Source organism: Glycine max, chromosome 7 (assembly GCF_000004515.6).
Source record: "Glycine max cultivar Williams 82 chromosome 7, Glycine_max_v4.0, whole genome shotgun sequence".
Lineage (NCBI taxonomy): Eukaryota > Viridiplantae > Streptophyta > Magnoliopsida > Fabales > Fabaceae > Glycine > Glycine max.
Genome location: NC_038243.2, coordinates 27,296,843 through 27,319,745, shown reverse-complemented (window position 1 = coordinate 27,319,745; position 22,903 = coordinate 27,296,843). Strand labels below are relative to the sequence as shown.

Here is a 22,903-nt window from a genome sequence, read left to right as displayed (position 1 = left end):
TTGCAACGCAACATATTTTCCTGAAACTAAAAATCTACAACTTATAGTAGAAATAATTTCATTATTTTCTAACTTTACCTTATCTCCAATTTTTTTTCCAAAGCATTGAAACTAATTCCGGGTTTAATCTGAATCACCTTTTTACTGCCTTCAAATATTACACCATCATTGTCTTCATATACTCTTCCATTGAAATATAACACTATAATAATTGAATTCATGATATACCTACATCAACAAAATTAAAAATAATTAATCATAACAACAGTCTTTTTAAAATAAATAAGTGTATTTGCTTGCTTCATCTACTAACTTAAACTTAAACTTAAAGTTAAACTACAGATTAAAATGTCATTCTAACTTCAAAAAACTAGAAGGGAATCATGTAATTATTAGTAACACCTGGCCACCCATGAACAAATGCTTGTAAATAATTAAACATTATAAAAATTAACTTCAAACTAAAAAACCTAATTACAAAAATTAATACACTTAAACTTCATGTATTAATTTTTTGTCTAAAAATAAATAATTACTGATAAAAATTAATACATCTAAATAAATTAATACGTCTAAAAAAAACAATTATTACTTCAATTAAATATTTTGTGAATGATAAAAATAAATAAATGTATTTGCTTGCACTATTAAACTTAAACTAGACATTGATACTTCATTCTAACATAAAAATTATTACTCGAATTAAATAATTCAAAAAAATTTCCTTAACTTCCAAAACAACTCACCTCTTAATATTTTTAAGTCAGAAATAGCAACTAAAGACGCTTACAAATTTCTAAGCCACAAAAACCATAGATAAAGACGCTTACAAATAATTACTGATAATAATTTTAAAATAACAATTCTAATTCCAAAAATTATTACACTTAAACTTTAACTTCAATTTTTAGTCTAACAATAAAATTTATTACTTCAACTAATATTTTGTCAATCATAAAAATAAAAATATTACCTTCAATATTTGCTTGCTCTATTAAACTTAAACTAGACATTCATACTTTATTCTAAAAAAATTATTAAACTAATTAAATAATTTTTAAAAAATTCCTCAACTTCAAAATATGTGACTATCACATATAAATATTCTTAAGGCTGAAATACCTTCAACAAAGGCTTATACATGGAAAAGTTACACTTAAAAAAAATTTAGACACAAAAACCTATTTCAAATAATTAGTGGTAATAATTTTCAAATTCAAAATCTAATTCAAAAAATTACTACACTTAAATTTTATTATAACCACAAAATTTATTACTTCAAAATAAACAATTTGTAAATGATACAAATTATTAAAAAAATTAAGTTCAAACAGCATAAAATAATGCTTCTAACAAAAAAATTAAGTTGAAGCAGCATGAAAAAAATTTTGTTCCTTGAAATAAATTAAAAAATCCTTACTTTCAATAGAACTTTGAAGTTGAAGATGAAATGAACTAACTTCAAACGTGTTTCAGCCTTTTCTTTCTCTCTTCAAACTAGTTTCTTTCTTTCTTCTCTCTTGCTTCAGAATGTTGTGAAATTTTAAGTTACATGATGCTCTATTTAAACAAAAACTACACACACTACACACTGACCATTATTAAAGCATGCTCTCGAAAGTCACAATGGCCATTATTAAAGCATGCCTCTGCAAGCTGCACTGTATGCATGTCATACTTGCACAGAATGCATGTGAACTACAACTCTAGCCCTAGCCTACATCACGAAAAAAATGATTCAGCCTCTCCACAGATTGCATGTGAACTACAGCTTTAGCTTTCAGCCCTAGCCTGCATCACGATGCTTGAGTCTCATCATCAACAGTGGCATACAACTTTAGCTTTCAACCCTAGCCTACATCACGATGCTTGAGTCTCATCATCAACAGTGGAACGTGTTCCGCAGGAGCCAATGACGGGACTGTCCATGTTGGCATATCCCGCCAGTACCAATGGCGGCATGGGCTGGTGTCTCGCAGGAAGGGCTAGCGAGATGCTCATATCTCCTAGTCAGCATGTCCCGCCAGTACGAATGGCAGTATGGGCACCATGTCTCGCTGCTGTCAATGGCGGCATTCGTCTTTCTCGCCATTGCCAATGGCATTACAAGCTTCTTGCCAGTAGAATTGGCAGCATCTATGGCCATAACAGACCCTCCTTGCAATTTGTTTAAAAACAAACCCTGTTTGATAAATAGTTTTTAAAAGAAGCCCCCTACAGTAAATCTGCCTCCTAAGATACTCCACTTCAGACTCAAAATTGGCATTGCTTCAATCCTTTTAAATGCAAAAGGTACATCAAGCACTGCCTTCAAAAACTTTCAGCTGGACCAAGCTTGGTTGGTGAGTCATCTTTATGTTCCTTTAACTTACGTTCTTCTTCCTTGCTTGGTGCCATTCTTAATAAGCTTTCAAGTAATTATGTTCCAAGTGTATCAGTACTACCTGTAGAAAGGTAAATTGAATTTGGTGCATCATCGGTACTACTTTGAAATAAACCAGCAAGTTAACGAAATTTTCCACTACCTTCAAGTGGTATTTATTGATCACAGGTACTTATCACTATACAATTTTATTTACACTTGCATATAAGAAACATACATATTCTTTTCTCAACTAAGAAATGCACCTAAATTCTACAATACAACAACAACAAAAGGAAAAGGATATTGAAACCATTAAAAGTTAGACAAATAAAATAAAAAAGTGCTACATTTCACTAGGAGGAACAAATTCTTTACGTAATATGAACCTATTTTTTTCACTCTACATTAGAGTGACTGAATTAATGATTTAAGTGCTAGATTTCTACTTGCTAATTATATAGGTAGCGAAGACCATCCCCATGGAGCAAGAACAGCTAACACATTATTTACATGGAGTAATTCTTCTGAATTTTTTACAAAATAATATTTTTAAGTCATAAAATTTCCACAATAATAATAATAATAATAAATTTATCTTATATCAATACCAATATCTTGAAGTATGTTAAAATAATAAATAAATATTATAAGTAATATAATAGTTAAAATAAAAAGTGTAATATAAAAATATCCAAAAATGAGTGAAAATAATATTATCTATCATTATTAATATCTTATGTAATAAAATGGTTAAATAAGAAAACCTTATTTAATGTAGTCCACTTCACGTGTAAGATAAGTTATAAATTATAATTTATAAAACTGTGCTCACATAGGGTGACTTTTACTTTGGACGATTATGGTGCCTTAAGCTTATAATAAGCTCATCCCAAATGATAAAACTATTAGAAGGGAGATCCTTATGTCACAAATACCATACAGAACCTACATGTTTACTTAGTGTCGGAAATAACTTAAAATACAATTGCTAATCCATACCTTTATGAACAGGAATTTTGAAAGGTCCAACAGAGGATATGGATGAAGTTTGTATCCACCAAAATTTATGCAAGATAAAGCCAGCACACGAACCTTTCAGCATAAAAACAAGAAAAACATTTATCAATAAATGTAGAAATAGATGCTATGAAGGATATAATAATTTATTGAAAATTTGGCTTCACTACTAGAAAATAGGCTTTCTACATCGGTTATCGGTGCCTTTCTATGTCGGTTATCACGTGTCGTTGTAACCCGGAGTCATTGAAACACAACGACGGCTAAGAGACCGATGTTGAATTCTGACATTTTACATCGGTTATTAGGACAACCGATGTAGAAATATGTTTATTTTAACATCGGTTATCCTGAAAACCGATGTAGAATGATCATCATTCTACATCGGGTGTGTCCTAACCCGCCGTAGATCCCTACCCCACGATGAAGCATCCAACATCGGTCGTTCTAATAACCGATGTAGAATGCTAGACATTCTACATCAGACGTTACCTGAACCGATGTAAAATTATTAATTATTATTTTTTTTTTGCTTTTTGGAAGAGCCTATACAAAAATGTGTAATCAGATTTCAGACTAAAAAATAACTAAAAATAACACTTTGGTATTTACTATACTCTCCCCGGATCCAATTTGAGCTTCTCAAATAATTAAAGAAGAATTGCTTTAAAAAATAAAATATGGTAACATTAATAAATGGATACTAAGACCAAAAATTATTAATAACATTCATTAAAGATGATACACCACACCTGGACAAAAGAGCAACCAAGCATGTTTGCAAGCCCTACACGTACAACAAGAAAAAATGTGGTTAGCGATGACTTGGCAGAGAATAATGTGGCAAATTGGCAATAGGAGGAAAGACAGAATTTGAATTCGGTTATGGAAACAGAGAATTTTTAAATTCTCATATAATTTAATGAGAGATTTAAAAAACTAATTTACAAAAAATATATGTGAGTGTTCTTCAAACTCTTTAATGATATGACAAGTCAATGAATTATTAATAATATTATTGTTATGCCATTAGTTAATTTTTTTACTAGACAACATAGACTAAAACAAAAGAATATTTAAATAACCAACAACAATAAGAACTTTAAAGGACAAATAAAAATATTTTAAACTAGTTTACCTCACAAGTATATTTTTTATGACTAATTACAAAGTATGTGAATTCAAACTAGTTTACCTCACAAGTCATTGAACTCGTAAGCATATTTGCAATTGTTTGGCAATGATACAAAATCAAAATTTTTCACCCTAATGCAAATTTTAATATAAATTTTCTTCCTGAGTCTAACTTAAATACACATTTTTTTATTACATTAATTCAAATCTAATTAAAATTCATATAACCAAACTTTAAGAGAAATTAAAGATTCTTCCATATTTAGACATAATCTCATTTATGATGTAAAAGTAATATAATGAAATGACTTAAACGTATTTTTAAAAATTCACGTGAACTACAAAATTACTGACGCCTAATAATTATGGCAGGTCCCATGAAGCAACCATATACATTGGCATGCGGTAAACACGTTTGAAGCCCGCAACCCGGGTTAGTGTTTAATTTATGGATAAATAATCATTAAATTAATATTAAGTTATAAAATTTATAGATTAATTTAAATATATAAAAAGTATTATCATTAAATTATATGATGAATTAATTTGTTTTTATTATAATTTATAACTTTAGATATAGAGAAATAGTAATAAAAACAATATTGCAATAATACTCACATGGTCAGCTGTTTGCACAAGTAATAATAATCAATTACTTTAAGCTATCTGCACCAGCACAAGCAATTGAATTCTCAGCTGGGTGGCATGCTAAGTGCAGCAACTTTGTTGTGATATCAAAAGAATTCCCATTTGCGTCGACACCGACACTTTCTGCTCCTATTCAAGATTACCAATATATTGCAAGTCATGATATACTACAAGAACAAGCTATATATATCATGAAAACTTGGGCAAAGTTGATAAATAGAGAACTTACCATGTCTTACAACTCTTGTTATATTGTTTCCTAGTGATCTAGATGGCCTTGAAGGGGTTGGAACTTGACGCCTCTTGACGCCTGAGTAAATAAAAAAGTTTATATGAATTCTACAGTGCTCGACTAAACCGCAATTGTTTTTAAAAATTAAAAGTTCATCAATCCACCCCTTAAAAACACAACCAAACCTGCCTTCACCCACCACACTATCCGGACGAAAGTTCCTTGTAGCAGTTTTTAGCTCACTGAAGTTGAAGCTCTTCATGTTTGAAGATTTCAAGATCTCTCCCTCCGTCCGTGGAGTTGGAGGAATGGAGGGAGTTGAGACCTTGCTGCTTAAGCAATCCTACATGCAGCAAACCAACCAAACAAACACAGCATAATCAATTAAAGCAAGTCTCCTTGTGTTTTCATTTGTGAATCATACTTAAAAAACAGACAAAAAAATTTCCCATAAATTGCTTTCCTCTTTCACACATGAAGCTGCCAACACTAGCACCTCTGTTTCATAGTGGTCCCCATCATAACCTCATGCAAAAAGGCAATAAGAAATAATCTCTCTGATTTGTCTTCCCTGTATGAACTAAGGAGTCAGGATAAAGTCATAATCTGTGTGCACACACGGAGACACAAAAAAAGCCATAAACTTACTTTGATGAGAAGTGTACCACCTATGAAGTGAAACATGTAGCTGAAGAATGGAGAGAAAACCGGTAGCCATACCTTTCTAATAAGTCAATGAAAATTATCCATCTTTACGTAGTCCATCCAAACATGTGACAGTGAATTTATTTTGACCCTTGATCAGTCAAAAATACTATTTTGACTAGCAAAATGTTCCCCTTATATCTGTTGGAAAATGTCACTGTTTTTCTAGTCCGTATCAGATACTAACAACGAGCTCAAGACACTAGGTAAAGCAAATAAAAAAATTGAAAGCATCACAACACTTAACCAATAAAAATTTATGTTCTATGGAAAAATGTCCAACATAATTCAAAATTTGCTTCCCTAACAAATATCTATTTCTCAAAGCAAACATATAACACAACTTAATGCTTCTTAGAAACACCAACAGTTTTATCCCGGCGACCAGTAGTCTTAGTGTGCTGACCACGAACGCGGAGTGACCCTATTAAGAAGTAGCAGGAAATCACATGGTCATTTCTGTTGATATTTCCTAAATAATTTTCTAAACAAACTTGTCGTGGTAAAAGTAGTCATGTACAAGAACAAGCACTCTCAAATAATGTCCATGCTTAATACTTAACAGGTTATTACAATTTAGAAGTACAATAGCCACATAATTTTATCAATCAGTCAAAGCATAAGTGATTTCTCAAATAGACAACCTTGAGTAGTATGCAGTTATTTACACAATTGGGGAATGAGAAAACATAAGGATAATTTATCAAGTGCATGCGAATAACAGGGTCTTCCAAGATTTTGAGATACTACCCTATCCAAGATCACTATTTGTATATTCAATAATCATGAGTTCTTGGCATTATTGATTGACAATACAGATCTTAGTAACATGTCCTAAACTAACTAAATATTGCATTCAGGTTTATGAGAATCATTCCTCATTATGATATGATACAAAAAAACTACACTGTCAAAAAAGGTTTATTTTGAACATAATGACATGACTGCGCACTAATGTGTACCACCCCCAACCCTGTAACAAAAACAAAGGTTTCATGAAACCAAACCTCTTGTTCATGTCAACATTAGCTATTTTGCTGCAAATGTTAGTGAATTGCCTGCCAATACCTTTGATAGAGGTGAGAGCAAACATTATCTTCTGCTTCCCATCTACGTTTGTGTTCAGCACACGCAGAATGTGTTGGAAATACTCGTTCACCACCAGAGACTGTAAGCAAAACCATTTAAAATGTGACTCTCTCTCTCTTAAGCGAAAGAAGAAGAAAAGCAAAATGACGAATGTCGAATATGATATATGAAAATAGTTTCAGATTCAAAATCAGAGATGTTAGTGCTTAGCTCTACTGAGTTTTAAAAGATTGGCTAAGATTTTGTTAAAACATAAGCACTTAGACAATGAAGGAAAGCTGGAGTTGCTGCACATGATGTCCAACGTTATGTCAAGGAATCAGATCGGGCTGCACAATGCACAAGGCAAGATGAAATGTCAAATGAAGAATTGAAGCTGCAGGATTCACGATGTCGGATACAATGTCCAGGACATCCTGCCCGAAAATACTGGAGTTGCTGCACAATGCACACAATGCAGGATCCACGATGTCGGATACAATGTCCAGGACATCCTGCCCGAAAATACTGGACACATAAATCTGTTATATCTTTAACAGATTATTGTGCAGTTAGCAGCAGATAAGATGATCTATCTTTAGGAACGAATTAAAAGATAATTAAAGTTCGAATTACAAACTAGAAGAGTTCGTTCAGGGAATAAAGATTAAAGATAAAAACTAAAAGATCAAACTGTATCTTTTGGATCTTTAAGTGCAGATTTTTCAGGAGAATGATAGATCTCATCCAGCGCAAGTTGTTGCAGCCCAGATACACACACTACTATAAAAACATGGAGGCTGCACGAGTTCTGTACCAAGTCCGAGATTGAAAAGTTATTTTGTGAGTTTTTGGGACTTGAGTGTTTTGTGAGCCACCTTGATGTTACCCTAACTTCAAGTGTTGGACCTGAGTGTGTAGAGTTGATCTCTTTTGTTCAGAGAGCAATCTCTGGTGTGTCTTTGATTTAATTGTAAACACGGGAGAGTGATTGAGAGGGAGTGAGAGGGGTTCTCATATCTAAGAGTGGCTCTTAGGTAGAGGTTGCACGGGTAGTGGTTAGGTGAGAAGGTTGTAAACAGTGGCTGTTAGATCTTCGAACTAACACTATTTTAGTGGATTTCCTCCCTGGCTTGGTAGCCCCCAGATGTAGGTGACGTTGCACCGAACTGGGTTAACAATTCTCTTGTGTTATTTACTTGTTTAATCTGTTCATACTCTCAAATATAATCTGCATGTTCTGAAGCGTGATGTCATGACATCCTGTACGACATCTGGCATTGGTATCAGAATTTCAATTGGTATCAGAGCAGGCACTCGAAATCACTGAGTGAGATCTAGGAAGATAAATTCTGATGAACATGGAGAAAGAAGGAGGACCAGTGAACAGACCACCAATTCTGGATGGAACCAACTATGAATACTGGAAAGCAAGGATGGTGGCCTTCCTCAAATCACTGGATAGCAGAACCTGGAAAGCTGTCATCAAAGGCTGGGAACATCCCAAGATGCTGGACACAGAAGGAAAGCCCACTGATGGATTGAAGCCAGAAGAAGACTGGACAAAAGAAGAAGACGAATTGGCACTTGGAAACTCCAAAGCCTTGAATGCTCTATTCAATGGAGTTGACAAGAATATCTTCAGACTGATCAACACATGCACAGTGGCCAAGGATGCATGGGAGATCCTGAAAACCACCCATGAAGGAACCTCCAAAGTGAAGATGTCCAGATTGCAACTATTGGCTACAAAATTCGAAAATCTGAAGATGAAGGAGGAAGAATGTATTCATGACTTCCACATGAACATTCTTGAAATTGCCAATGCTTGCACTGCCTTGGGAGAAAGGATGACAGATGAAAAGCTGGTGAGAAAGATCCTCAGATCCTTGCCTAAGAGATTTGACATGAAAGTCACTGCAATAGAGGAGGCCCAAGACATTTGCAACATGAGAGTAGATGAACTCATTGGTTCCCTTCAAACCTTTGAGCTAGGACTCTCGGATAGGACTGAAAACAAGAGCAAAAATCTGGCGTTCGTGTCCAATGATGAAGGAGAAGAAGATGAGTATGACCTGGATACTGATGAAGGTCTGACTAACGCAGTTGTGCTCCTTGGAAAACAGTTCAACAAAGTGCTGAACAGAATGGACAGGAGGCAGAAACCACATGGCCGGAACATCCCTTTCGACATCAGGAAAGGTAGTGAATACCAGAGAAAGTCAGATGAAAAGCCCAGTCACAACAAAGGAATTCAATGCCGTGGGTGTGAAGGCTATGGACACGTCAAAGCTGAATGTCCCACTCATCTCAAGAAGCAGAGGAAAGGACTTTCTGTATGTCGGTCTGATGATACAGAGAGTGAACAAGAAAGTGATTCTGACAGAGATGTGAATGCACTCACTGGGAGATTTGAATCTGCTGAAGATTCAAGTGATACAGATAGTGAAATCACTTTTGATGAGCTTGCTATATCCTATAGAGAACTATGCATCAAAAGTGAGAAGATTCTTCAGCAAGAAGCACAACTGAAGAAGGTCATTGCAAATCTGGAGGCTGAGAAGGAGGCACATGAAAAGGAGATCTCTGAGCTTAAAGGAGAAGTTGGTTTTCTGAACTCTAAACTGGAAAACATGACAAAATCAATAAAGATGCTGAATAAAGGCTCAGATATGCTTGATGAGGTCCTACAGCTTGGGAAAAATGTTGGAAACCAGAGAGGAGTTGGATTTAATCATAAATCTGCTGGCAGAACAACCATGACAGAATTTGTTCCTGCCAAAAACAACACTGGAGCCACGATGTCACAACATCGGTCTCGACATCATGGAACGCAGCAGAAAAGGAGCAAAAGAAAGAAGTGGAGGTGTCACTACTGTGGCAAGTATGGTCATATAAAGCCCTTTTGCTATCATTTACATGGCCATCCACATCATGGAACTCAAAGTAGCTGCAGTGGAAGGAAGATGATGTGGGTTCCAAAACACAAGACTGTTGGTCTTGTTGTTCATACTTCACTTAGAGCATCAGCTAAGGAAGATTGGTACCTAGATAGCGGCTGTTCCAGACACATGACAGGAGTTAAAGAATTCCTGGTGAACATTGAACCTTGCTCCTCTAGCTATGTGACATTTGGAGATGGCTCTAAAGGAAAGATCACTGGAATGGGAAAGCTAGTCCATGATGGACTTCCTAGTCTGAACAAAGTACTGCTGGTGAAGGGACTGACTGCAAACTTGATCAGCATCAGTCAGTTGTGTGATGAAGGATTCAATGTAAACTTCACAAAGTCAGAATGCTTGGTGACAAATGAGAAGAGTGAAGTCCTAATGAAGGGCAGCAGATCAAAGGACAACTGTTACCTATGGACACCTCAAGAAACCAGTTACTCCTCCACATGTCTAGTCTCCAAAGAAGATGAAGTCAAAATATGGCATCAAAGATTTGGACATCTGCACTTAAGAGGCATGAAGAAAATCATTGACAAAGGTGCTGTTAGAGGCATTCCCAATCTGAAAATAGAAGAAGGCAGAATCTGTGGTGAATGTCAGATTGGAAAGCAAGTCAAGATGTCCCACCAGAAGCTTCAACATCAAACCACTTCCAGGGTGCTGGAACTACTTCACATGGACTTGATGGGGCCTATGCAAGTTGAAAGCCTTGGAGGAAAGAGGTATGCCTATGTTGTTGTGGATGATTTCTCCAGATTTACCTGGGTCAACTTTATCAGAGAAAAATCAGACACCTTTGAAGTATTCAAGGAGTTGAGTCTAAGACTTCAAAGAGAAAAAGACTGTGTCATCAAGAGAATCAGGAGTGACCATGGCAGAGAGTTTGAAAACAACAAGTTTACTGAATACTGCACATCTGAAGGCATCACTCATGAGTTCTCTGCAGCCATTACACCACAACAAAATGGCATAGTTGAAAGGAAAAACAGGACTTTGCAAGAAGCTGCTAGGGTCATGCTTCATGCCAAAGAACTTCCCTATAATCTCTGGGCTGAAGCCATGAACACAGCATGCTACATCCACAACAGAGTCACACTTAGAAGAGGGACTCCAACCACACTGTATGAAATCTGGAAAGGGAGGAAGCCAACTGTCACGCACTTCCACATCTTTGGAAGTCCATGTTACATTTTGGCAGATAGAGAGCAAAGGAGAAAGATGGATCCCAAGAGTGATGCAGGAATATTCCTGGGATACTCTACAAACAGCAGAGCATATAGAGTATTCAATTCCAGAACCAGAACTGTGATGGAATCCATCAATGTGGTTGTTGATGATCTAACTCCAGCAAGAAAGAAGGATGTCGAAGAAGATGTCAGAACATCGGGAGACAATGTAGCAGATACAGCTAAAAGTGCAGAGAATGCAGAAAACTCTGATTCTGCTACAGATGAATCAAACATCAACCAACCTGACAAGAGACCCTCCATTAGAATCCAGAAGATGCACCCCAAGGAGCTGATTATAGGAGATCCAAACAGAGGAGTCACTACAAGATCAAGGGAGATTGAGATTGTCTCCAACTCATGTTTTGTCTCCAAAATTGAGCCCAAGAATGTGAAAGAGGCACTGACTGATGAGTTCTGGATCAATGCTATGCAAGAAGAATTGGAGCAATTCAAAAGGAATGAAGTCTGGGAGCTAGTTCCGAGACCCGAGGGAACTAATGTGATTGGCACCAAGTGGATCTTCAAGAACAAAACCAATGAAGAAGGTGTTATAACCAGAAACAAGGCCAGACTTGTTGCTCAAGGCTACACTCAGATTGAAGGTGTAGACTTTGATGAAACGTTCGCCCCAGTTGCTAGACTTGAGTCCATCAGATTGTTGCTTGGTGTAGCTTGCATCCTCAAATTCAAGCTGTACCAAATGGATGTGAAGAGCGCGTTTCTGAATGGATACCTGAATGAAGAAGCCTATGTGGAGCAGCCAAAGGGATTTGTAGATCCAACTCATCCAGATCATGTATACAGGCTCAAGAAGGCTCTCTATGGATTGAAGCAAGCTCCAAGAGCTTGGTATGAAAGGCTAACAGAGTTCCTTACTCAACAAGGGTATAGGAAGGGAGGAATTGACAAGACTCTCTTTGTCAAACAAGATGCTGAAAACTTGATGATAGCACAGATATATGTTGATGACATTGTGTTTGGAGGGATGTCGAATGAGATGCTTCGACATTTTGTCCAACAGATGCAATCTGAATTTGAGATGAGTCTTGTTGGAGAGCTGACTTATTTTCTGGGACTCCAAGTGAAGCAGATGGAAGACTCCATATTCCTCTCACAAAGCAAGTATGCAAAGAACATTGTCAAGAAGTTTGGGATGGAAAATGCCAGCCATAAAAGAACACCTGCACCTACTCACTTGAAGCTGTCAAAGGATGAAGCTGGCACCAGTGTTGATCAAAGTCTGTACAGAAGCATGATTGGGAGCTTACTATATTTAACAGCTAGCAGACCTGACATCACCTATGCAGTAGGTGTTTGTGCAAGATATCAAGCCAATCCTAAGATAAGTCACTTGAATCAAGTAAAGAGAATTCTGAAATATGTAAATGGCACCAGTGACTATGGGATTATGTACTGTCATTGTTCAGATTCAATGCTGGTTGGGTATTGTGATGCTGATTGGGCTGGAAGTGCAGATGACAGAAAAAGCACTTCTGGTGGATGTTTCTACTTGGGAACCAATCTTATTTCATGGTTCAGCAAGAAGCAGAACTGTGTGTCCCTATCTACTGCTGAAGCAGAGTATATTGCAGCAGGAAGCAGCTGTTCACAACTAGTTTGGATGAAGCAGATGCTGAAGGAGTACAATGTCGAACAAGATGTCATGACATTGTACTGTGACAACTTGAGTGCTATTAATATTTCTAAAAATCCTGTTCAACACAGCAGAACCAAGCACATTGACATTAGACATCACTATATTAGAGAGCTTGTTGATGATAAAGTTATCACACTGGAGCATGTTGACACTGAGGAACAAATAGCAGATATTTTCACAAAGGCATTGGATGCAAATCAGTTGAAAAACTGAGGGGCAAGCTGGGCATTTGTCTGCTAGAAGATTTATAGCAATTACTGTTATCTGAACGTGCTCAAACGTTAATAGCGCGTTCTCTACTGGGCCAAAACAAATTCGACCGTTGCTTCACACGTCCCTCTACATTCCTCATTCAAATTCATATTTTAGTGGTAATCTCGTTTTCAGCATTCCCTAACAGCTCTCAGAAATTTACGAAAACATTCCAAAGGCTCTGCTTCTCCATGGCTACCTCACCAAAAGAAACTTCAGCTCCTGGTTCACCCTCTGTACCATCATCTCCATCACCTACCAAAGCACCATCAAACCAGGAACAGCCTGAATTCCATATCCAACCCATACAAATGATCCCTGGTCAAGCCCCTGCTCCTGAGAAACTGGCCCCCAAAAGACAACAGGGAGTGAAGATTTCTGAAAACCCTAGCATTGCAACAAGTCCTAGGGAAGTAGACCCGGAGATGGATAAGAAGATCCGCAGTATTGTGAGCAGCATTTTGAAAAATGCTTCTGTCCCTGATGCTGATGAAGATGTTCCAACATCTTCCACCCCTAATGTTTCTGTCGCTGATGCTGATAAAGATGTTCCAACATCTTCCACCCCAAATGCTGAAATCCTCTCTTCACCCAGCAAAGAGGACTCAACAGAGGAAGAGGATCAAGCCACAGAGGAGACCCCTGCACCAAGGGCACCAGAACCTGCTCCAGGTGACCTCATTGACCTAGAAGAAGTAGAATCTGATGAGGAACCCATTGCCAACAAGTTGGCACCTGGCATTGCAGAAAGATTACAAAGCCGAAAAGGAAAAACCCCCATTAAGAGGTCTGGACGAATCAAGACTATGGCATAGAAGAAGAGCACTCCAATCACTCCTACCACATCCAGACGGAGCAAAGTTGCAATCCCTTCCAAGAAGAGGAAAGAAATTTCCTCATCTGATTCTGATGATGATGTCGAACTAGATGTTCCCGACATCAAGAGGGCCAAGACATCAGGGAAAAAGGTGCCTGGAAATGTCCCTGATGCACCATTGGACAACATCTCATTCCACTCCATTGGCAATGTTGAAAGGTGGAAATTTGTATATCAACGCAGACTTGCCTTAGAAAGAGAACTGGGAAGGGATGCCTTGGATTGCAAGGAGATCATGGACCTCATCACGGCTGCTGGACTGCTGAAGACTGTCACCAAGTTGGGAGATTGCTATGAAAGTCTAGTCAGGGAATTCATTGTCAACATTCCCTCTGACATAACAAACAGAAAGAGTGATGAGTATCAGAAAGTGTTTGTCAGAGGAAAGTGTGTTAGATTCTCCCCTGCTGTAATCAACAAATACCTGGGCAGACCAACTGAAGGAGTGGTGGATATTGCTGTGTCTGAGCATCGAATTGCCAAGGAAATCACTGCCAAACAAGTCCAGCATTGGCCAAAGAAAGGGAAGCTTTCTGCAGGGAAGCTAAGTGTGAAGTATGCAATTCTGCACAGGATTGGCGCTGCAAACTGGGTACCCACCAATCATACTTCCACTGTTGCCACAGGTTTGGGTAAATTTCTGTATGCTGTTGGAACCAAGTCAAAATTTAATTTTGGAAACTATATTTTTGATCAAACTGTTAAGCATTCAGAATCTTTTGCTGTCAAATTACCCATTGCCTTCCCAACTGTATTGTGTGGCATTATGTTGAGTCAACATCCCAATATTTTAAACTACACTGACTCTGTGATGAAGAAAGAATCTCCTCTATCCCTGCATTACAAATTGTTTGAGGGGACACATGTCCCAGACATTGTCTCGACATCAGGGAAAGCTGCTGCTTCAGGTGCTGTGTCCAAGGATGCTTTGATTGCTGAACTCAAGGACACATGCAAGGTGCTGGAAGCAACCATCAAAGCCACCACAGAGAAGAAGATGGAGCTGGAACGCCTGATCAAAAGACTCTCAGACAGTGGCATTGATGATGGTGAAGCAGCTGAGGAAGATGGTGAAGCAGCTGAGGAAGAAGAAGAAGCAGCTGAGGAAGAGGAAGATGCAGCAGAGGATACTGAATCAGATGATGATTCTGAAGCCACCCCATGACCATCAGACATTTATTTTTGCTTTTTACTCTTACTAGCTATAGGGGCATGTCCCTTGAACAATTGATTTGCTATTGGTCTGTAATATTTGCACCTTAAGTTCATGCATTCTACTTTTGTCAAATTCTGTCTAAAAAGGGGGAGTAATGCATGATTTTGAGAAGTAGGATACTATGTATGCAATAGCAGTATTATGCATGATTTATGAGAAGTAGGATACGATGTATGCATGATTCATGATTTTAAGGGGGAGTTGTATGTATATGATTTTGAGGGGGAGACTGCTGCTGCTGATGATGACTGATGTCACATGAGATGTCTTGACATCCTGTAAAAGACTAGTAGCTGATAGAAGATGCTGCAGTGAACTGCTTCACAGCAGTAGGAGCATGGAGACAGGGGGAGCAGAAAGCAGATGTCACGAGAGATGTCTTGACATCCTGGAAACGACTTGCAACTTGCAGAATTTTGCTGTTACCACTATAGATACCGCTGTGCTTGATTACTCTGATAATGAAAGTTGCTGATCCCACTTGCATAACTGCTCGTACCTGCTCAGGAAGTGTCTAAGTATGTTTTAGACAAAATTTGCCAAAGGGGGAGATTGTTAGTGCTTAGCTCTACTGTGTTTTAAAAGATTGGCTAAGATTTTGTTAAAACATAAGCACTTAGACAATGAAGGAAAGCTAGAGTTGCTGCACATGATGTCCAACGTTATGTCAAGGAATCAGATCGGGCTGCACAATGCACAAGGCAAGATGAAATGTCAAATGAAGAATTGAAGCTGTAGGATTCACGATGTCGGATACAATGTCCAGGACATCCTGCCCGAAAATACTGGAGTTGCTGCACAATGCACACAATGCAGGATCCACGATGTCGGATACAATGTCCAGGACATCCTGCCCGAAAATACTGGACACATAAATCTATTATATCTTTAACAGATTATTGTGCAGTTAGCAGCAGATAAGATGATCTATCTTTAGGAACGAATTAAAAGATAATTAAAGTTCGAATTACAAACTAGAAGAGTTCGTTCAGGGAATAAAGATTAAAGATAAAAACTAAAAGATCAAACTGTATCTTTTGGATCTTTAAGTGCAGATTTTTCAGGAGAATGATAGATCTCATCCAGCGCAAGTTGTTGCAGCCCAGATACACACACTACTATAAAAACATGGAGGCTGCACGAGTTCTGTACCAAGTCCGAGATTGAAAAGTTATTTTGTGAGTTTTTGGGACTTGAGTGTTTTGTGAGCCACCTTGATGTTACCCTAACTTCAAGTGTTGGACCTGAGTGTGTAGAGTTGATCTCTTTTGTTCAGAGAGCAATCTCTGGTGTGTCTTTGATTTAATTGTAAACACGGGAGAGTGATTGAGAGGGAGTGAGAGGGGTTCTCATATCTAAGAGTGGCTCTTAGGTAGAGGTTGCACGGGTAGTGGTTAGGTGAGAAGGTTGTAAACAGTGGCTGTTAGATCTTCGAACTAACACTATTTTAGTGGATTTCCTCCCTGGCTTGGTAGCCCCCAGATGTAGGTGACGTTGCACCGAACTGGGTTAACAATTCTCTTGTGTTATTTACTTGTTTAATCTGTTCATACTCTCAAATATAATCTGCATGTTCTGAAGCGTGATGTCGTGACATCCTGTACGACATCTGGCATTGGTATCAGAATTTCAAGAGACAATTTAGTCAAGCTAAATCCATATCAGAGCAAAAGAAAACAACACTCGAAACCAGAGAAACAACTGAAAAATGAACAATATATATATATATATATATATATATATATATATATATATATATATATATATATATGTTGGATTTGTACTTGACCGTGTAGGACTCTATGTCGAAGCTGCACGCTCCTTGGAAATACACTGCGAACTCGCCGCTGTCTCTGTTAAGCGAATACCCTATGGCTCCCTTGGGAAGAAGACCCACCGGGAACTCGTACTCCATCAGAACATCTTAGGCCGATAGCTTCTGCGGTTGGCTTAACGGGCATGATGTCGTCAAAGACACCATCAGGATCCATAGGAATCTAATTGAAGACATCACCGCCTCTCTCTCTGGCGCGAGGGAGACGGCGAAGGCCTTGGGAGCGAGACGAGCTTTGCGTTAGGGTTGCTGCTAGCTACGTTTATTCAAAGGGAAAACGAAATAAATAAAATAAATAAAAAAATTATAACTTAATTAATCAAAGGCGGTTTTTAAGGAAACCATAGTAATTAGGTGGACTAACAAATACGGTTTTTATAAAACCGCCTTCATAACGTTCACATCGAAGGCGGTTTTATAAAAACCGTCGTGGCTGATTAAAAAAGTTTGTTTTATTTTCAAAAATGCCACCATATCATTTACTACATCGGTTTTTATATAACCGATGTAGATATAACGACATAAAAAGGAACTTTTCTAGTAGTGCTTCTTATAGAGCCAAATGACATCAATAGATCTATGCAGTCCACTTCACAATGTAAGATAAGTTATAAATTATAATTTATAAATAATAAATTTAAGGTGGAAATTTCAGGGAAAGTGGTGTAAGGAGAAGGTATTTATTTTCTAAAGTGTTCTTCTGTAATTAAGACCCTCAAACACTGACCCCTTGATCCTGAACTTCCATGTGAGGGTACATATGTACAAAATCCTACAACACAGACTAATTGCTGATGCATGTGGAGTGCACAAATGTGGTTTGGAATTGCTGAGATGCTAAGATTGGGCTAAGATGTTAGCTTTGGCAAGAGTTATGTTGTTGGCAAATTTATCTCAATTATTTGGAATATGGGAGATAAGATGAACCAAAGTAAAATTTTGGTAAAATAGTGATGATCCCGATATAATGTTCCATGCCTTCCCTTGCATTTCATTTATTCTGTAGATCTTTAATATTTTAGCCATAACCTATTGAGGTTATCCTTAAAATATTTATTACAAAGACAAGAGATGATTTGTGTTAAAATACATATGAAGAAAGTAAGAAGCACAACACAAGTAGGCATCCATCAACTTAGACACAAAATGAAAGCCCAAATAAACAAGTTATAGAATGATAGGAAAATAACACAATCTCTACTACAGAAATTATTTCATTGATATAAGGCATCATAATGCAGAACTACAGATATGATGCCTGAGCTGCTGCAGTACAGAAGAAATCCTTATAATTACCAAGTTAGAATGATCTGTCAAGAGAAAAGACAATATCAATAATTGACATGCATACAATTATCATTTAATATGAAAAAAATGACAAGATAAAATCATACTCTTTAATTATAAAAATCAAGAATATTAATGATGTTATAGAACCATTGATAATAGTTTAAGCTTTTGGGACTGATGGTTCACGATATAGTATCATAGCCTCTATGACTACGTAGTCAAGAATTTGATCCTTGCTAGCCAACTCTTGATATTATTTTTAAGAAAATGAATTTCAGCATATGATAGGTGGGCCTGTTCATTGTCTATATTTTAAGCCAAAAGTGTTCTAGTGAAAGTTAGCATGTTAGAGATATAATATTAAATCATTCATTTGTCTGAATTGAGGTTTTGGAATGATTGATTCATGGTAAAAGATTACAAGAAATGTTACCGTAAGATTCTCCTAGCAAAACACATTTCTTTTGACTTTAATACTGGAGTTGATACACGTCTAAACCACAAAGAAAGTGGCTCCCCTTGAGCATTAAAAATAGCTACATTTAATAACTTAAGTTGCAACAAGGCTAAAATTAACATGAAAACAGAAACATAATTAATCACACCAATGATGTAGAGATTAACCATTGGTTGGCTGTATGAACCAAGATGAAGCAGCACATATAATGAATGGAATTCAGCTTCATTCTCATGCACATGAATTGAATTTCGATTTGTGTCTTATAGATTGAACAAAGATGCCAATGTCTTTGTGAGTTGTTCCATGTTGAGATGATGCAACAATGCAATGTTTGGATCAGACAGAGAACACCAAAGCCTGTAATGTTATACAACATGGAATTTGACCTGCATGATTAAATATATTGCTTAGCTCATTATTTGAATTCCATAGCTTGTAACTCCATGCTTCAGAAAGCACACAATGCTATATGATCATACTATCCAGCTTGACTTTCTTTTTTTTGGTTTCCCACAGATATCATCCTCTTTAGGAATCAATCCTATTAGAGGCACTTCATTTTCAAAAAGTTTCCATAGCCTAGATGTTTTTGCATTCCCAAAAGCTTCTAGTATAAAGTTTGTTAGAAGAACTTCATTGTCTATTCTAGAATAACTACCACCAAGAGCAGCTAAGTATTGCATAGCAATTTTTGCTGTCTCTGTTTTCCCAGATCCACTCTCACCACTATAAAAAATATTCTAACAACGATTATTAGCAAGTATACTAGTGACTATAAACTCTTATTACCAAGAAAAGATGAGTTCAGGAACATGTATTAAGAGGCGTGCATAAAAGAAATCATCTAATGTGTTGAGTGCTGACCTTATGATAATGGACTGAATTCGCTTCATTTGCAATGTACAACATGCAAACAGAAAAGCTTTGTATCACACAACTGCATTATAAAGAGTCTCAAACATTTGAATTTGGAGGTACAATCTTAGCATGACATTCACTAGCTGCATGTATTATGCACATTATGAATAAGAAATGATAAAACTTTGATCAAGCAGAAAAAAATCAAGATTGCTCAACTCTAACTAAACTCACCTTTGCTCTTAGAGACAAATCTTCATGATCCAAAGTAGCAAAGAATTCTTGTATTAATACAAAAGAAAGGTAGTTCCTAAACCAATAGATTACAGTCAAACATGTGGGATTCATTGATAATATACAACTTTAGAGTTTCCCCTGCCACACTTACACCAATACATTAAAAATGAACCACTTCTTCGACAATCAATCCCAACACTCTGTTTACTCTCTAAATGTTCTCTTTAATGTTCTTTTCAGACACTGTTATTTACATGAGAAAAATCACAATTTCCTGGATCTTAAAAAATGTGACAAATTAAAGAAAGCAAGGAACTCTAAGATTGTCCTTCTTCTTCCTCTCCCAGAGGTTTAAGGAAGCTAGGGCAATCATGAATGAAACCAATCGATGAAAATTGTACAGACTCAAAAACTGCAACAATCAATAACAAAAAAACAAATAAAAATATCTCAAAATCAAATTTTTGAAACAAAAATAGATGCAAAACCCAAGAAGAAAAGAAGAAACACATACTAAGCTGATTGGCATAGATCTTGAGCATCTTGGACTGTCTCATGAGAAGCCTAACCTTGCCGGAAGCCTTATGCTTCAGGAACTTCATGGTGTCGGCACCTCGCTCCTTCCACTGGTTCTCGTCCTTGTCGAATCGGTAAAGCTTTGATTTGCTACGATCAATGAGAAAACAAGCATTAACCGCACCAATCAGTGCCAAAACAGTAAAATCGAGAAGAAAAAAAGGAGAGAAGAAAGTTCTTTACAGATCCAGGATTGGATCTTCGTCCTCCTCACCGGTGGTGATAGCAACCTTCTGGAGCTTGACGATTGGAGCAACGTAAGCTCTGGTGTCCTTGTCGTCGCCAACGACAAGTTCCTCCTCTTCTTCTTTGTGCTTGAGATCGGCGCTCGACATCAATAGTTGCGGCTTCGAACCCTAGAGGGGAGGGGAGTGTGAGAGTGACAATATTAAATATAAACAAAAATCTTCTAAGACGGTTTTCTTATAATCGTCGTAGAATAGTTGTATTTATTTACGAGCATGTCATCGCTTCATATACTAAGACGATTCTTGAGGAACCGTTTTTGTTTTAGTGTCGTAAAAAATGTTTTTTTAGTAGTGATATGATTTTAATACATTGTAACAAAACTAATATAATAACTTTATTGAGAAAAGGATATTACTTGTATTTAATTAAATAAACAAATTTGTTAGAGCTAATTTTTTTATTAAAATGATCTAAAGCTCAACTTTTTAAATTAAATAAATAATCTGATGCAATCCTACCCCGCAAGGGCATTGGATAGAACACTCCAAGTCGATTGGGCCAGAGATGCAAGAGAAGGCCCTAGGGTTCTCATGAGCCTTAGGGTAGATTTTGGGCCCATGGGTTAAGTATGAGCTCGCTTATCTTTGTACATATTATATTAGGATTTCATTATTTTTGGTCCTTGTATTTAGGGCTCCATAATGTAGGTAGGGTACCCTAGAAATGTAGGATTTTTCAACCCTTGTATTTTAGGGCACCTAGACTAGTTTTTGTATTAGGGGTAATTTTGTAATTTCACATGTATTGAGTGAATATTTGATGTGTGTGTTGGTAAATAAATTTAATTGAATTTGGAGAAGTCCAATCCAATTAAATTTTAGAGGGGGAGGTGAGTATTTGCTTGCTACACCACATTGCCACATCATATAGTCACACTTTGCACATGTCCTTCATGCTTTACATGCCTCATGATGTAAACTCCATTGGAGCTTGTAGGCCTAGGATCTTCTTCATCAATGGATTCCTTTGCTTCTTGGAAGATGAATGGGCAGCGGAATGGAGAAGGAAGAGAGAGAGATAGAGGAGACTTCAAGGAGAAGATGAGTCTAGAAGAAGCTCACCACCATAGGAGGCCATGGATAAGAGCTTGAAGGAAGAAGGAGATGAATGAAGGGAGAGGAAAAGAAGAACACAAAATTTTATGCTCTAAAAGAGTTTTGAAATCTGAAGTTTAATTTTTAAATGATCAAAGTTTGAAAAATGCACACACGTAGCCTCTATTTATAGACTAAGTGTCACACAAAATTGGAGGGAAATTTGAATTTCTATTCACATTTTACTTGAATTTGTGGAGCCAAATTTTGGAGCCAAAACTTCACTAATTATGATTATTGAATTTTAGTTATGGTTCAGCCCACTAATCCAAGATCAAGTCCAAGATTCTCCACTAAGTGTGCTTAGGTGTCATGAGGCATGTAAAGCATGAAGGACATGCACAAAGTGTGACTATATGATGTGACAATAGGGTTTAGCAACCAAATGCTCACCTCCCCCTCTAAAATTTAATTGGATTGGGCTTTTCCCAATTCAATTAAATTTATTTACCAACACACACATCAAATATTCACTCAATGCATGTGAAATTACAAAACTACCCCTAATACAAAAATTAGTCTAGGTGCCCTAAAATACAAGAGCTGAAAAATCCTACATTTCTAGGATACCCTACCTACATTATGGAGCCCTAAATACAAGGACCAAAAATAATGAAATCCTAATATAATATGTACAAAGATAAGTGGGCTCATACTTAGCCCATAGGCCCAAAATCTACCCTAAGGCTCATGAGAACCTTAGGGTCTTCTCTTGCATCTCTGGCCCAATCTACTTGGAGTCTTCTATCCAATGCCCTTGCGGGGTAGGATTGCATCATAATCTATAGCCTAACCTAGAGCTAATATTACTTTTTAAATAAACAAATTTGTCAGAGCAAATATTACTTTTAAAATGATCTATAGCCCAACCTTATGAGAAAAAAAATTAATAACACTCAATTATCTAATAATTTCTCGTTGTTATAATTTCAATCAACTTTCATATTATGCATA

General features: G+C 36.9%; 1 protein-coding gene and 1 pseudogene across 1 annotated transcript; both read right to left on the bottom strand.

Annotated features, from left to right (window-relative positions):
• Positions 1-1,882: 1,882 nt before the first annotated feature.
• LOC102661418 (uncharacterized) lies at positions 1,883-19,828 on the bottom strand (annotated as a pseudogene).
• A 370-nt stretch (positions 19,829-20,198) lies between these two features.
• Positions 20,199-20,941, bottom strand: LOC100783204 (ran-binding protein 1 homolog b-like). The gene is made up of 2 exons (XM_041017167.1): positions 20,790-20,941; positions 20,199-20,696 (listed from the first exon to the last, which is right to left on the bottom strand). The coding sequence occupies exons 1-2, from the start codon at positions 20,939-20,941 to the stop codon at positions 20,348-20,350; spliced, it is 501 nt and encodes a 166-aa protein (XP_040873101.1). The 3' UTR covers positions 20,199-20,347.
• Positions 20,942-22,903: the final 1,962 nt, after the last annotated feature.

Bases quoted from the DNA above. Each gene is read 5' to 3' on its own strand.
- LOC100783204 (XM_041017167.1), bottom strand. From the start codon at position 20,941: ATGTCGAGCGCCGATCTCAAGCACAAAGAAGAAGAGGAGGAACTTGTC. The intron at 20,697-20,789 runs GTAAAGAACTTT...CATTGATCGTAG, and splicing joins GAAGATCCAATCCTGGATCT to CAAATCAAAGCTTTACCGAT.